This window comes from Balaenoptera musculus, chromosome 15 (assembly GCF_009873245.2).
Source record: "Balaenoptera musculus isolate JJ_BM4_2016_0621 chromosome 15, mBalMus1.pri.v3, whole genome shotgun sequence".
Lineage (NCBI taxonomy): Eukaryota > Metazoa > Chordata > Mammalia > Artiodactyla > Balaenopteridae > Balaenoptera > Balaenoptera musculus.
In genome coordinates, this window is record NC_045799.1 from 23,972,123 (window position 1) to 23,985,642 (window position 13,520).

The window sequence follows — 13,520 nt, forward strand, 5'->3', positions numbered from 1 at the left end:
AGATGTGGTACATATATACAATGGAATATTACTCAGCCATAAAAAGGAACGAAATTGAGTCATTTGTTGAGACATGGATGGATCTAGAGACTGTCATACAGAGTGAAGTAAGTCAGAAAGAGAAAAACAAATATCGTATATTAATGCATGTATGCGGAACCTAGAAAAATGGTACAGATGAGCCAGTTTGCAGGGCAGAAGTTGAGACACATATGTAGAGAATGGTCATATGGACACCAAGGGGGGAAAACTGCGGTGAGGTGGGGATGGTGGTGTGCTGAATTGGGCAATTGGGATTGACATGTATACACTGATGTGTATAAAACTGATGCCTAATAAGAACCTGCAGAAAAAAAAAAAAAAAAAAAAAACAAAAAAAAGTTGCTAGTAGCTCCATTTAAAAAAGTGAAAAGAAAAAAATGAAACTAATTTTAATTATAGGTTTTCTTTAACTCAATATACCTGATAATATTTCAACATGTAAGCAATGTAAAAAATTTGAGATATTTATATTCCTTTTTCCTGAACTGGATCTTTGACATCTTAAACTTATACCACATCTCAGTTTGAACTAGCCATATTTAAGGTGTTCAATAGCCACATGTAACTAGTGGCTTCCATATGGGACAGCTCAGTACTATACCCACCTTTATAGACTGCTCTGTGGTGTTGGGCAAATCATTTTCCTTCTTTAGAACTCCTGTTTTCATCAGTAAAATGAAGGACTCAGACTTATCTTTAAACAACTAAAAGTGGTCCCTTTCATGTATGAGGGAGCCTTCTGAGGTGCTCTAAATAATCTATGTCTTGATGTGAGTGGTACTTACATGGGTGTATATTATATGTAAAAATTCATCAAGCTGTACACTTAAGATTTATGTACTTTTCAGTGTCTATGTTATAGCTCAATAAAAGATATTTTTTAATCACTTCTAGTTTTTTGATTCTGTGCCCTTTGATAAAATCACTCAGATGAGCTGACTTTCAGTGGAAATGTGTGATATGAAAAATGCAAACAGCCAGTAACTCTTTATGTCTTCTTCCCACCCAGGATGTGTCTAGTCCGAATGAAGCAGGAAGGCCGGAGTGGGAAATACATGTGTCGTATCATAGTTCATTTTATGTGGGAGGATGTTGAGCAGCGTGGCAGAATCATGGGGGTAAGTGCATGCTATCAGATTCTGGTCCTGGAAAACTCCAATGAGGGATTGCCTGACTTGAGTTGAAGTTTTATCTGTTCTAGAATGGCCTGATGTCAAGTGGTAATTCACCTAGAGTCACTTCTGCCTCTATGAAGACTGGCATGCTACAGACACTTTATTTATGTATTTGCACACATTATCATGATTTGTCAATGTGAGTACATCCTATGTACGGAGATGGGATTATTAAGTCCAAATCATGGTGATAGGAGAGATGGATTTGGTGAACAGATAAAATCAAATAATAATAATCCAGTTTTAGGACACTTTGCCTTTGATACCAGTTCAGTGTGTCAGTTCACAATTAGTTTGGATGGAAAGACCCTGGCATGGGGCCTGCACTGTCCTCAAGAACTTAAAAACAAGCTTCTTGATCACTGACAACCTAGAATACTTTGGCAAGGTATCTACTGAAAAGGTACATTAGTATATTTAATAACCTGAGAAAGGGGAATATGTAGTATGTATATAACAGAATAGAAAACCAAAACCAAAACATTAGGATACAGTTGGTTATATAAATAGTAATCTCTTCCTTTGTGTATATTGTGTATTTTGTGTATCTAGACCGTGTTTTAGTAGATTGTAGTTCCTTGTTTTTTCCCATATCATTGCCTCCTAGCTTGGGAGCATCTAAAGCCAAACCATCAGACAGGGTCACAAAATGGGTTAACTTGGTTTCTTTCATTACAGCGCAAAGTTCCGTGGTTTTGCGTGTATATATTTTATCATATATGATATCATCCTCTATGCACTTAAATGCAACTTTTTTTTTACTCAACAGTATATCTTGGAGATCTTTCCATGCTGCATGGGAATTAAGTGGGAGATCTCCCATGTCTTACTTTTATCTACTATAATTATTTTCACACACTTCCTATGTTATTGTCTGATGGTATCATGTGCTCACTCTATGTGTGAAATTATAGTCTTTGAGACTATATCATGGAAATGATGGTTGCCTACTGAGAATCTGGATTGAGGGTATTTTCAGATTCTCATGACTTTGGAGGAAATGCATATATAGAAAGCACAGTAGACATGGATTCATCTTTAGATAGCTTCACTGACATTTACATGCCTTTCTCTGGGACAGCAGACCATTAGCATTTCTGTTTATTCTAAGAAGATGATAGCATATTTCAAAGTTTTAGCTGCTGTCATCATCATCTTCGTCATTATAATCGTCTGTTTTGGAGTCAGTATTCACCTGTCTTTGTAATTACACTCTTTGCTTCCTTCTTCATTTTTCTCACTGTCATACCTTACTGCTGTTTAGCTGCCCAGAGTGGGATCAGCAGTCTTCAAGCTATTCATCCAGCTGAGTGTCCCACATGCCCTCAAGTACTTACTACCCAACTCTGTGGCAGCTCACAGTGGATATACAGTAGTGCTGGCAGTCTCAAATCATCCCATTTAATGATGACCAATGATACCCCCTGGCCAGCCAAAGCCTCGGCTGACTGCCATGCAGTTACACAGTAGTTCTTCTATGAGTTAGTCTGTTTTCTTATCACTGTTGATTAAACTCTGCTGGAGGTGGGACCACTAGAGCCATGTGGACCACAGCTGTCCCCAACCTGAATAGCTTAATGAGTCATAGGTTGTCAATTCCTGGACCACAGGAACCTTTTACTCTACCCCACCTCCACCCCCAAACGAATTTCCTTTGGGACCTACATATATATATATCTCCATCACCAAGGTTCAGCAATTTGAACCTTCTCCCATGTTACTTTATAATGTCCCTTCTACTTGACTGTATGCTTTATAAAGGCAGGAAACCTGTCTTATCCAGTTTTTTGTTTACACAGTAAACATTGGATAAATAAATACTTGTTGAATGAATGAATAAATTGAACTTCAGCCTCTGAAATTCTGTTTTAAAGCCAACTTATTTGTCAGATAGATCATACTCGGTTTATTAGTCTCTGGTCCAGGTGTACATCAATGCAGTCCTGCAGGAATTAGCCTTTCTTTTTTTTTTCTCCCATTTTATCCAACCATTTTTTTCTATCTCAATTGTTCTACATATGATGCTGTCCTATAGAGAAGTGTGTTAGACCAGCATTTCTCAAACTTTAATGAGCCTACAGTTCACCTGGGGATCTTGTTAAAATACAAATTCTGATTCAGTAGGTTTTTGGTGAGACCAGAGAGTCTACATTTCTAAAAAGCTTTGGGTGATGCCAATTCCACTGGTGGGACTGGGTGGGGGAGGGGCAACCACACGTTGAATAGCAGGGTTTCAGATGACCCATAATGCTCCCCAAGTATAGACTCTTAAATTTGTCTTCGTGAACAGGAATGCCAAGCTCAAGTTTAGTTACAAAGACTATAAATAAAAGATGATTTAAAAATAATAGAGGGACTTCCCTGGTGGCTCAGTGGTTAAGAATCTGCCTGCCAATGCAGGGGACACGGGTTCGATCCCTGATCTGGGAAGATCCCACATGCCGCGGAGCAACTAAGCTGGTGCGCCACAACTTCTGAGCCCGCGCACCTAGAGCCCGTGCTCCGCGAGCAACAAGAGAAGCCACCACAGTGAGAAGGCTGCGCACCACAATGAAGAGTAGCCTCCGCTCGCTGCAACTAGAGAAACCCCGCACGCAGCAATGAAGACCCAACACAGCCAATAAATAAATAAATAAATAAATTTATAAAAAATAATAGAGATTTGAAAGAGTTGGGGAATTAATATTATTACGTTTCTGTTATAACTGATTTGCTCCTCCCTTTCCAACCTCATGCTATAAACAGACACCCTTTTATACAGGCAAGAAAATTATATATTAGCCACTTCTAAGTTGTGAGTGTGACTGTGTGTGTGTAGAGGGGACCTCAGTCTTTGGCGTTTGTACACCCTAAAGAAATGAGAAGATTAGGCTGGAGAAGAATGGCATGTGGCTGGAGAAGAGTAGCAGCCAGAGGGAGCCAGTCTGGCCTGGTTCTGACCCTGGCTGGCAAGTCTTTTCTCTTCCCCTTGCTTCAGTTTCTTGGTTAAAAAAAAAAAAAAACTTGGGGGGCGGGTAGCTACATGATTTCCAAGTTTCTTTTCAGCTTTGAAAACCTATGATGTGAAGGTGGTAATTTGCAAATCTATTTCTGTGTTATTTGGCATCTTTAAGAAAACTCATATAAAAAGTAGAATTTATAAGACTGATCAATGTAGTGGTGATTTTTCTTATGCCAAAGAATTCTTAGAGGCCCTTACTTTACTTGAGTGGATTTGTGTGGGGAAGATTGAGAATGTGAATTAATAACACATTAGAAATTTGGGGGCTTCCCTGGTGGCTCAGTGGTTGAGAGTCTGCCTGCCAATGCAGGGGACACGGGTTTGAGCCCTGGTCTGGGAAGATCCCACATGCCGCGGAGCAACTAAGCCCGTGAGCCACAATTACTGAGCCTGCGCGTCTGAGCCTGTGCTTCGCAACAAGAGAGACCGCAATAGTGAGAGGCCGCAATAGTGAGAGGCCCGCGCATCGCGATGAAGAGTGGCCCCCGCTTGCCGCAACTGGAGAAAGCCCTCGCACAGAAACGAAGACCCAACACAGCCATAAATAAATAAATAAATAAATAAAAATTAAAAAAAAAAAAAAAAATTTAAAAAAAAAAAAAAAAAAAAAAAAAAAAAAAGAAATTTGGATCAAGAAATCCTTTGAAATTAGAGTTCCAGTCTCATTTGGTGGGAAAATTTTCGCTTTCCAAAAATTTGCTTTTTATCAGCTTTTTAGGAGCCCAACTATTGTGAAAAATATGGCAGCCTCATATATCATCAGTGAAGCTGGTATAAAAAGTGAGTGTTAAATTTGAGGTTACAAAAATCACATCAATAATTTAGAGTGTTCTGACTTAAAAAAAACATTATTTGGGATTTAAACTTATAAATTAGCTGTGGAAATAAAGTTCATTATATCGCCTCATCTGGTCTTGTTTTATTTCATTAACTGGTTCTTAAAAACCTTTGTGAGCTGAGTTGCAGCTGAAGAGGTTGGAGACCATTTTTCCTTGGGCCCTTGCCTCACTCCTGAGTGTTGGTAAGAGTAGAGAACTAAGACTTGACACAGCTGTAAAAACAGACAGCGCCTTTGGCCTCAGCACTTTCTCCTGGTGCAGGCAGATTTCAGATGTAAATTTCACTTTCTACCTCTCCTACTAATGAAGTCAGTTTTCTTTTGCTGGGTTTGCAGCCAGGTGTGTCCAGTCTTGTTGCTAACTGGAGGCTTTACTTAATTTTTCCATTTGTGACATTTCAACCAAACTTAAAAAACAAACATAAAAATTAGCTCAAGGCAGTGGCTCAAAGTGTTAATGGTAACCTTAGGCTGGCTAAACGACTTCCTTTCAGTTCTGCCCTGCCAGACATCTCCACCTTGTGGCTTACAATAAGCAGGTTTAAGCTTTCCAAACTGTGGAGACAAGGTAGGAGTGGGTGGGGATGGGCTATAGTTAAGAAATGGCAAGTTTATCTCTGTCAGTGGTCCCTGGCGTGACAGTTGGCTTCAGCAGGATGTCAGGTGATTTCTTGCTCGCTGCTTTTCTGAACAAGGGTGAACCTCCTGTCAGCTCATGGTCTCCTGCTCTCTCTGTAGCAGAGCTGCTTGATGGAATGGTGCAGAGGGCCTGGAAGGAGGTGGAGGAGCTGTGGGCTGAATTGGACTTCTTTGTAAAATTCTACTTTGCTTTTCAGAACTAGCGTTTTGCTTTGTAAAGTCCTCTGATCATACTCCAGACTACCTTTCCAAACTAATTTCCGCAACTCTTCTTGAACCTTAAATATGAGAAACCTCTACACATGTGTCTGGTACATAGGAAGCACTCGGTGAACATCACATTCCATCTTTGCCTCACATACTTTTCACTGCAGCCAAGCTGAATGTCTTGCGTCTTTTCTCATGTGGTACATATACCTAGATTGCCCTAACATGCCAGCCCCAATTCCTTCATGTCCCTCCACTTCAAATTGGAAGCCAATCCCGGTTTCCCCTAGCTGTAAGTACCTTAATAATTTATCTTTACCCTTCTTCTGGCTTTTACTGTTTCTATTTTGCATCAGTGTCATTCATGTATTGACTGCCTTCTGGGTGAATTCCAGGGGGGCGGGATCACATGCATCCCTCTTTGTATTCTCCAAAGTGCCAATCATTGCTCCTTGGCTGAATGTGTGCCCGGTAAATATCTGATGAAAGGAGATGGTTCTGGAAGCCCACTATAAGTGTTGGAAAAAGTAGGGTGAGGAGGTATCCTTTTTATTCTGAGGATATTTGTTTGCTCATTAGTCTTAAATATTGGAAGAAAAAGAAATGAGAAATTGTCTCCACTCTCAATTTTTCTTTTTCTTTGTCCATGATTTCTCATCTTCTAGTGGAATTATTTGATTAAAAAGAAGCAATTTGTAAATAAGGTACTTTATGTTTCTAAACCAGAAAAGCTTTAAATCTATAAAAGGTAGTAGAAATAATAATTACATGTACTTTAGTTTTTCTGGAAATTTCCTTCCAGACCTCTGTAATTCCATTCCCATCTCTTCCTTCCCCCCACAAAAATCTTCAATCAAACTCCTTTGTTTTACCATGAGGTAAAAATTTTGCTATACTTTGCATCTCTAGGTCAGAATTAAAACTCACTGCCAAAGGTATTGTTTTAAAAGGCAAGGACCACTTTAAGGGTATAGTTTTTGTGGCCAGTAATATGAATGGTGGAGTGTAAATACAGAGCAATCCCATGGGCTCAAAGCTTGTAAGAATACATGTTTGTTTTTCAATATCAATCATTCTTTTGAACATTTTTTAAATGTCCTAAGCTGTTGCAGTGGATACTTATTTATTAGGGGAGAGAAAACTAAATTCTTAGAAGGCAGAGCAATTCCATTTTGGAATTGGCCCATGAATTTGAGCCAGCTGAAGATGTACCTCTAATAGATGCGTTCCTTTCTCTACACAAGTTTCTTATCCTCAGGCCTTAAGAGGTAGCAAGAGTGCATGGAGTGTATGCTTTAGGTGGTTTTCTAACTGACTGGATGCCTGGGTGCATACAACCAGAATGCCAGTCTGATGCCTCAGGTCATGTGACCTTCTGAGTGGCGTACTGGATTCACTCCACTTCAGGGAGTGTCCCTAAAAGAGAAGTTATAAACGTTTCTGTATTTGAAATTAAATAAAGCGTGAGACTGCTGTCTATGCACATGGTCATTTATCTCTCTCATGGCCATTTTTACGTTCAGTTATAGATTGTGAGTTTCCTGAGGTCTAATTCTTACTTGTTTGTCTTCGTATTCCTACGGTGCCTCAGTGGAACTTTGTGTTTAGTAGGCATTCAGTAAATGTTTCTTGACTGAATAAATAAGTGAATTTCATCCACTTTTTTTTTTTTTTTAAAGTCCTTTTGGTGGTCAACCATATACTACCCGATCTGGCCCCAGCCATCTCTCCGACCTCATCGTCTACCTTTCTGCCCTTTGTTTCACTCCACTCTAGTGACCCTGGCTTCCTTTTTTTTTTTTTTTTTAAATTTAATTTAATTTAATTTATTTATTTATGGCTGTGTTGGGTCTTCGTTTCTATGCGAGGGCTCTCTCCAATTGCGGCAAGCGGGGGCCACTCTTCATCGCGGTGTGCGGGCCTCTCACTATCGCGGCCTCTCTTGTTGCGGAGCACAGGCTCCAGACGCGCAGGCTCAGTAATTGTGGCTCACGGGCCTAGCCGCTCCGCGGCATGTGGGATCTTCCCAGACCAGGGCTCGAACCCGTGTCCCCTGCATTGGCAGGCAGATTCTCAACCACTGCGCCACCAGGGAAGCCCCATCCACTTTTTTATCTTCAGTTTACCTCCTGGAATTTCTGTAGGAGAAACAGTGACCTAATTCAATTTTACAAAGCCCTGGCTGACTCAGTGCATGACACAGTCCTGCCTTCCCCTAATACCTTCTTAAGTACTCCTCATGCTAAGTACTCCCAGTTCAGCTCATCACTGCAGAGCTGTTTACCTCTCCAATGCATCACATTTCTTTTGCCTCCAATCTCTCTGGGTGCCCTGTTCCATTTGGTATCTTTTGTACCATAGTTAGAATACTGCTTAGAGCTGTATGCATCGGGCACAGCTAAAGCCATTTTCCACACCTCTCTTTCAGGGGTCACTATTGCTACTCCTAAATAAATCTCACTCAGGAGATGGGATAAAGAGCTCCACGAACCTGTTCTTCCTGTGTTTCCTGTCTCACTGCTAAGGTCATCACCACCAGTCCAGCCCCCCAAGCTAGAATTCTTAGAATGTCCTCAGCTCTTTCCTCATCCTCTGCATCCAGTTGTCTTGTGACTTTTCTGCCCAAAATATCTCTGGATTTTATCCTCTCCTCTGTTCCATTGCTTCATGTCAGTTCCTCATCATCTGTCGTTTATTGGACATGGCCTCCTAACTAGTTCCTGGACTTTCCCCCTCTAGTGAACCTGCCACCATATAAGCTGCCAGAGGTATTCTCTCTAAATCCCACATCTGATCATATCCCTCCTCTGTCTAGAAATCTCTGAGGGACAAAATTCAGACTTCTCAGCAATGGCATAAAGAACCCTTCGTAGTTATATCGGAGAACCTTCTTGGTTGTAATACAACAACCTTTTGTTGTATTACTCTTAACACCTTAAAAAAAAAAAAGTTTGAAGCTTTACAAAGTGAAAAATTGGGGGAGAGGCCTTCACATTCTGGCCCCAGCCCACCTTTCTAGTCTAATTTCCAGCAAGCTTCTCTTACAGGCAAATGTTCATGCTTGAGCGTGTGCACACACACACTCAAACACATGTTCCACTCATGCCTCGTTTTCACTGGTGCTATAATATTCCATGTTCCTTTATGCTTCTGGGCCTTCGTTCATGCAGTTCCCTCTGTCTGAAGTGGTCTTAATCCTGTCTCCTCTGCTCATGGCACTGTAAGACACAGCTGGATAGTACCTCTTCCAAGGAGCTTTTCCCAGCACCCCCCAGTAATATTAGTATATTTGGCCACTCCCTTGTCTGTATTCCTCCAGCACTTTGCACAAACTTCTGAGATAGGACTTATCATGCTGTACTGTAATTACGGGTTTGTGGAGGTCACGCCCATTAGATGGGATAAGGATCCTAGGATCCCTAGTGCCTAACACAGAGTGCCTAACGTAGTCACCCCTCAGATACTTGTTGGGTGTATGTATGTGCTTCTATTATTAATGTCTGGCCAGCACTATCTCCCAAATACTGACTTAATGATCTCTTATGGCACCTGGATTCAATTTCTCTGACCCATCCCCCCACCCCCCCAAAAATGTTTCGTTTTTCTCTCTCTGACCTGCCTCATGGATTCCCTGGCTCTCTCATCACTTATACTTTTAATCCACTTTATAGGATAGATGAACCTTAGAACATTAGACTGGGAGCCTCAGAGATTCTCTGGGTCTGAAGGTGCTCAGGTGTGTGTATTTTGAAAAACTTCCCCAGAAGTTTTCTTTTTTTTTTTTTTTTAATTCTCAATTTTACTTTTTTATGTCGTTTTGATTTTTTTTTTTAAGTTTTAAATTATTTATTTATTTATTTATTTTTGGCTGTGTTGGGTCTTTGTTTCTGTGCGAGCGCTTCCTCTAATTGCGGCAAGTGGGGGCCACTCTTCATCGCGGTGCGCGGGCCTCTCACTATTGCGGCCTTTCTTGTTGTGGAGCACAGGCTCCAGACACGCAGGCTCAGTAGTTGTGGCTCACGGGCCCAGTTGCTCCACGGCATGTGGGATCTTCCCGGACCAGGGCCCGAACCCGTGTCCCCTGCACCGGCAGGCAGACTCTCAGCCACTGCGCCACCAAGGAAGCCCCCCCCCCAGAAGATGTCTGATGCCCATTTCAGGTTAAGGACTATAGATTTGTTCCCACCCTCTCACTTCTGTGGTGAGGAAATGGAGTCCCAGAGGAGTTAATTGATTTGCCCAAGGTCATGCAGCTAGAAAACAGCAAAATGAGGACCAAAAACTAGGGTATGCTGATTCCCAGTCCAGTGTCTGCTTTACTGTACGATGATACCTCTGGGGGTGAGGGGGAAGTGGAAATCAACTTCATGGCAGGTTCCTTCTCCCCTGTCTTGTTACCAAAGACTTCCAAAGACCAAGAGGACAGCTTTTCTTGAATCTAGAGGTGTTCCATTTCTTCAGTGCAGTCCCAAGCCTGAGGCCCCTTTATTCAGAATTTCTAACCCAATACAGCAGAAGTTTCCTACTCAACAGGACGGATGGAGATTAAGGGGAAAAAAAAAAGACAGATGAGAATGCTAACAATGTTCTGAATTTGTTTCTTTTTCCAGCATTTAGAGTCTGAATATCTCCACATCGTCTGAATTCGCCTTAGTTGATTTTACAATTATTTTTCAGAGTCTCCTCAGTTATGTTTTTTTTAGGAGTAGAGGAACACCGAGACTGAACACTGTGCTTGGAGAGACTGGGCTGGGAGACTAACAAAGGCGGTATTATACTGTGCAAAGCCAATAAATGTATTCAGGAGACACCTAGATGTGTTTCTAGAGGAGGGCATTAGGGGGACGGGTCTGGTGAAAAGGCAGAAGGGTGGGATTAAGATAAATTAAAATGGGGCCAGCACATTGGATAAAGGGACAGCCTCTTCCTGTTCCCACCATTGCTTAAGATTTTTCATTCTGCTTCGTTCAAAAGTTAAAAGCAGTCTTTACCATATAACCTCACACCCTCCTGTCCCCCATGGGGAAAAGAACTTAGTTTAAAGGCTATTTCAGCCTGATACAGCTGTGTTTATTACTGGATTGCTACATCTGGATGTTCCTGGAGAACCTCAGACTTAAAACTGGAAAAGAACCTTGAAATAATCTAATCCAGAGATTCTCAAAGTGGTCCCCACACCAGCAGCTTCAACATCACTTAGGAACTTGCTGAATGAGAAACTCTGGCGGTGAGGCCCAGCAATCTGTATTTTAACAAACCCTCCAGTTTGAGGGCCACTGCTCTAGTCTGATCCTGTCATTTAAATGATGGAGAAACTGGCTCTGGGAGAGCTGAGTAAGCTTACGTTAGAAACCAACCGAAGAACAGAACTCGGGTTTCCTGATGGCCAGTTCTTACTGCTCTCCCTGCTAAGAGGACATGTGAAAGTTGAGGATTTCAGCATAATACAGAAACAGAGTTCAGCAATAGTAATAGCTAACAATTATTGAGCACTTTCTCTTTGCTGTGCACTTTATAAGCACCATTTCAGTTTTATGTTTTACAACGATCTTACCTGTGAAATCCTATCCTCATTTTACAGATGGAGAAACTAAGGATCAGAAAAGTTAGTATATTAGTTTCCTATAGCTGCTGTAACAACTTACAAACTTGGTGGCTTAAAACAATAGAACTTTATTCTCATACTTCTGGAGGCTAGAAATCATTTTCACTAGGCTGAAATCGAGATGTTAACAGGGCCATGCTCTAGGGAAGAATCTGTTCTTTGCCCCTTTCTAGCTTTAGGTGGCTGCTGGCATTCCTTGGCTTGTGGCCACATCACTCCAATCTCTGCCTCTGTGGGCACGTTGCATTCTCCTCTTCTATCTGGGTCTAAGCACCCTCTTCCTCCCTCTTATAAGGGTGCATGTGATTACAATTAGGGCCCACCTGGAAATCCAGGATAATCTTCCCATCTGAAGATCCTTAATCTAATCACAGCTGTAAAGTCCTTTTTTTGCTACATAAAGTAACATTCACAGGTTCCAGGAATTAGGATGTAGATATCTTTTGGGAGACCATTATTTAGCCTACCCATTAGGTAACTGAACCAGACTTACACAGTAAATATGAGAGCCTGGATTGGAACCCAAACTTGCCAGACTCTGGAGCCCATGCTCTTAATCACTACTCTGTACTGCCTGGAAAGGTCGTTGCTAAAAACTGTGGTTCTAGCATTAGCATTAAGATTTTAAAAGTGTTTACTTCTTCCCCAAACTTGCATTATATTAACTGTCATATAACTCAGAATCTGTGAGTCCTTAAGCATTTCTGGTCCTGACTTCTTCAGTTAAATTACTAGAAGGCAGAGATTGTATTTCTTTTCCATTAAAAAAAAATGGAGATATAATTCATATACCATAAAATTCAGCATTTTGAATGTGCTTTTTTAGTAAATTCACAATGTTATGCAACCATCTCCACTATCTAATTCCAGGACATTTTCATCACCTCAGAAAGAAAGCCCGTGGCCGTTAGCAGTCATTCCCCATTCCCCTTTCCCCCAGCCCTTGGTAACCACTACTCTACTTTCTGTCTCTATGGATTTACCTATTCTGGGCATTCCATATTAATGGAATCATATAATATGTGGTCTTTTGTGTCTGGTTTCTTTTACTTAGCATAATGTTTTCAAAGTTCATCCATGTTGTAGCATGTTTCAGTACTTCATTACTTTTTATGGATAATCTATTATATGGATATACCCCATTTTATTATCCATTCATCAGTGGATTGACATTTGGGCTGTTTCCATTTTTGGCTTTTTTGAATAATGCTGCTGTGAACACTCATGTACAAGTTCTTATCTGAACATATGTTTTCAGTTCTCTTGGGTATATACCTAAGAGTGGAATTGCTGGGTCATATGGTATGCTATGTTTAGCTTTTTGAGCAACTCAGATATTGTATTTTATATCAAGTTATTTGAATTCCTAGTGTGACATCCATTGTTCATTTGTTTATAATGAAATAACATTCTCATAATTTGTAGTCTTAATCATATTTCTCATCTTATTGCCAAAAAAATATTTATACCTGCAATTTTTGACAGTAAAGAGAAAGGATGGTGTGGTATAATGGAAGGAGTTCTGGCCAGCCCGGCCGCTCTCTGGGTGAGCTTGAATAAGTCAAATCACCTCACCTCTCTGGGGAGGGGAGCTTGATGATTTCTAAATTCTCTTCCAGACTTAACATTTGCAACTCTGTGAAAGTCTGAAAAGCTAGCCTTGTGTTAAATCCCAGAGCTTGTGTTCTATTTTTTTAGCAGTTCATCATTCTCTGTCTGATTTCTGTTCCCAGACACAAACAAGGTTTTACCCATCTATCCAACCATTTTATTGTGGTCTGCTAGCTTCCAGGTACTCTGCTAGGCACTGGAGATACAAAGATGACAAAGATATTGTCCCTGACTCCCCAGTCTGGTAGGAGAAGACAAACATATAGACAGGTAATTATAATATTAAGAGATTATGATATTTAAAAATTGCTCTGCCCAGAGGAGAAAAGCTTGGGGTAGATGACATTTGGTTTGTATCTTTTCGGATGAGTGTTTGCTAGACAGGAACATTCTGGGCAGAGG

At 40.9% G+C, this 13,520-nt stretch overlaps 1 protein-coding gene across 2 annotated transcripts in view; it reads left to right on the top strand.

The window, feature by feature from the left end:
* LOC118880860 (ubiquinol-cytochrome-c reductase complex assembly factor 1) overlaps positions 1–13,520 on the top strand; it is a 95,101-nt gene that overhangs the window by 50,420 nt on the left and 31,161 nt on the right. For both annotated transcript variants that reach the window (XM_036824952.1, XM_036824953.1), the window contains one exon: positions 1,052–1,160. In XM_036824952.1, the coding sequence (XP_036680847.1) occupies positions 1,052–1,160 (109 nt within the window). The remainder of the gene's footprint in view (positions 1–1,051; positions 1,161–13,520) is intronic.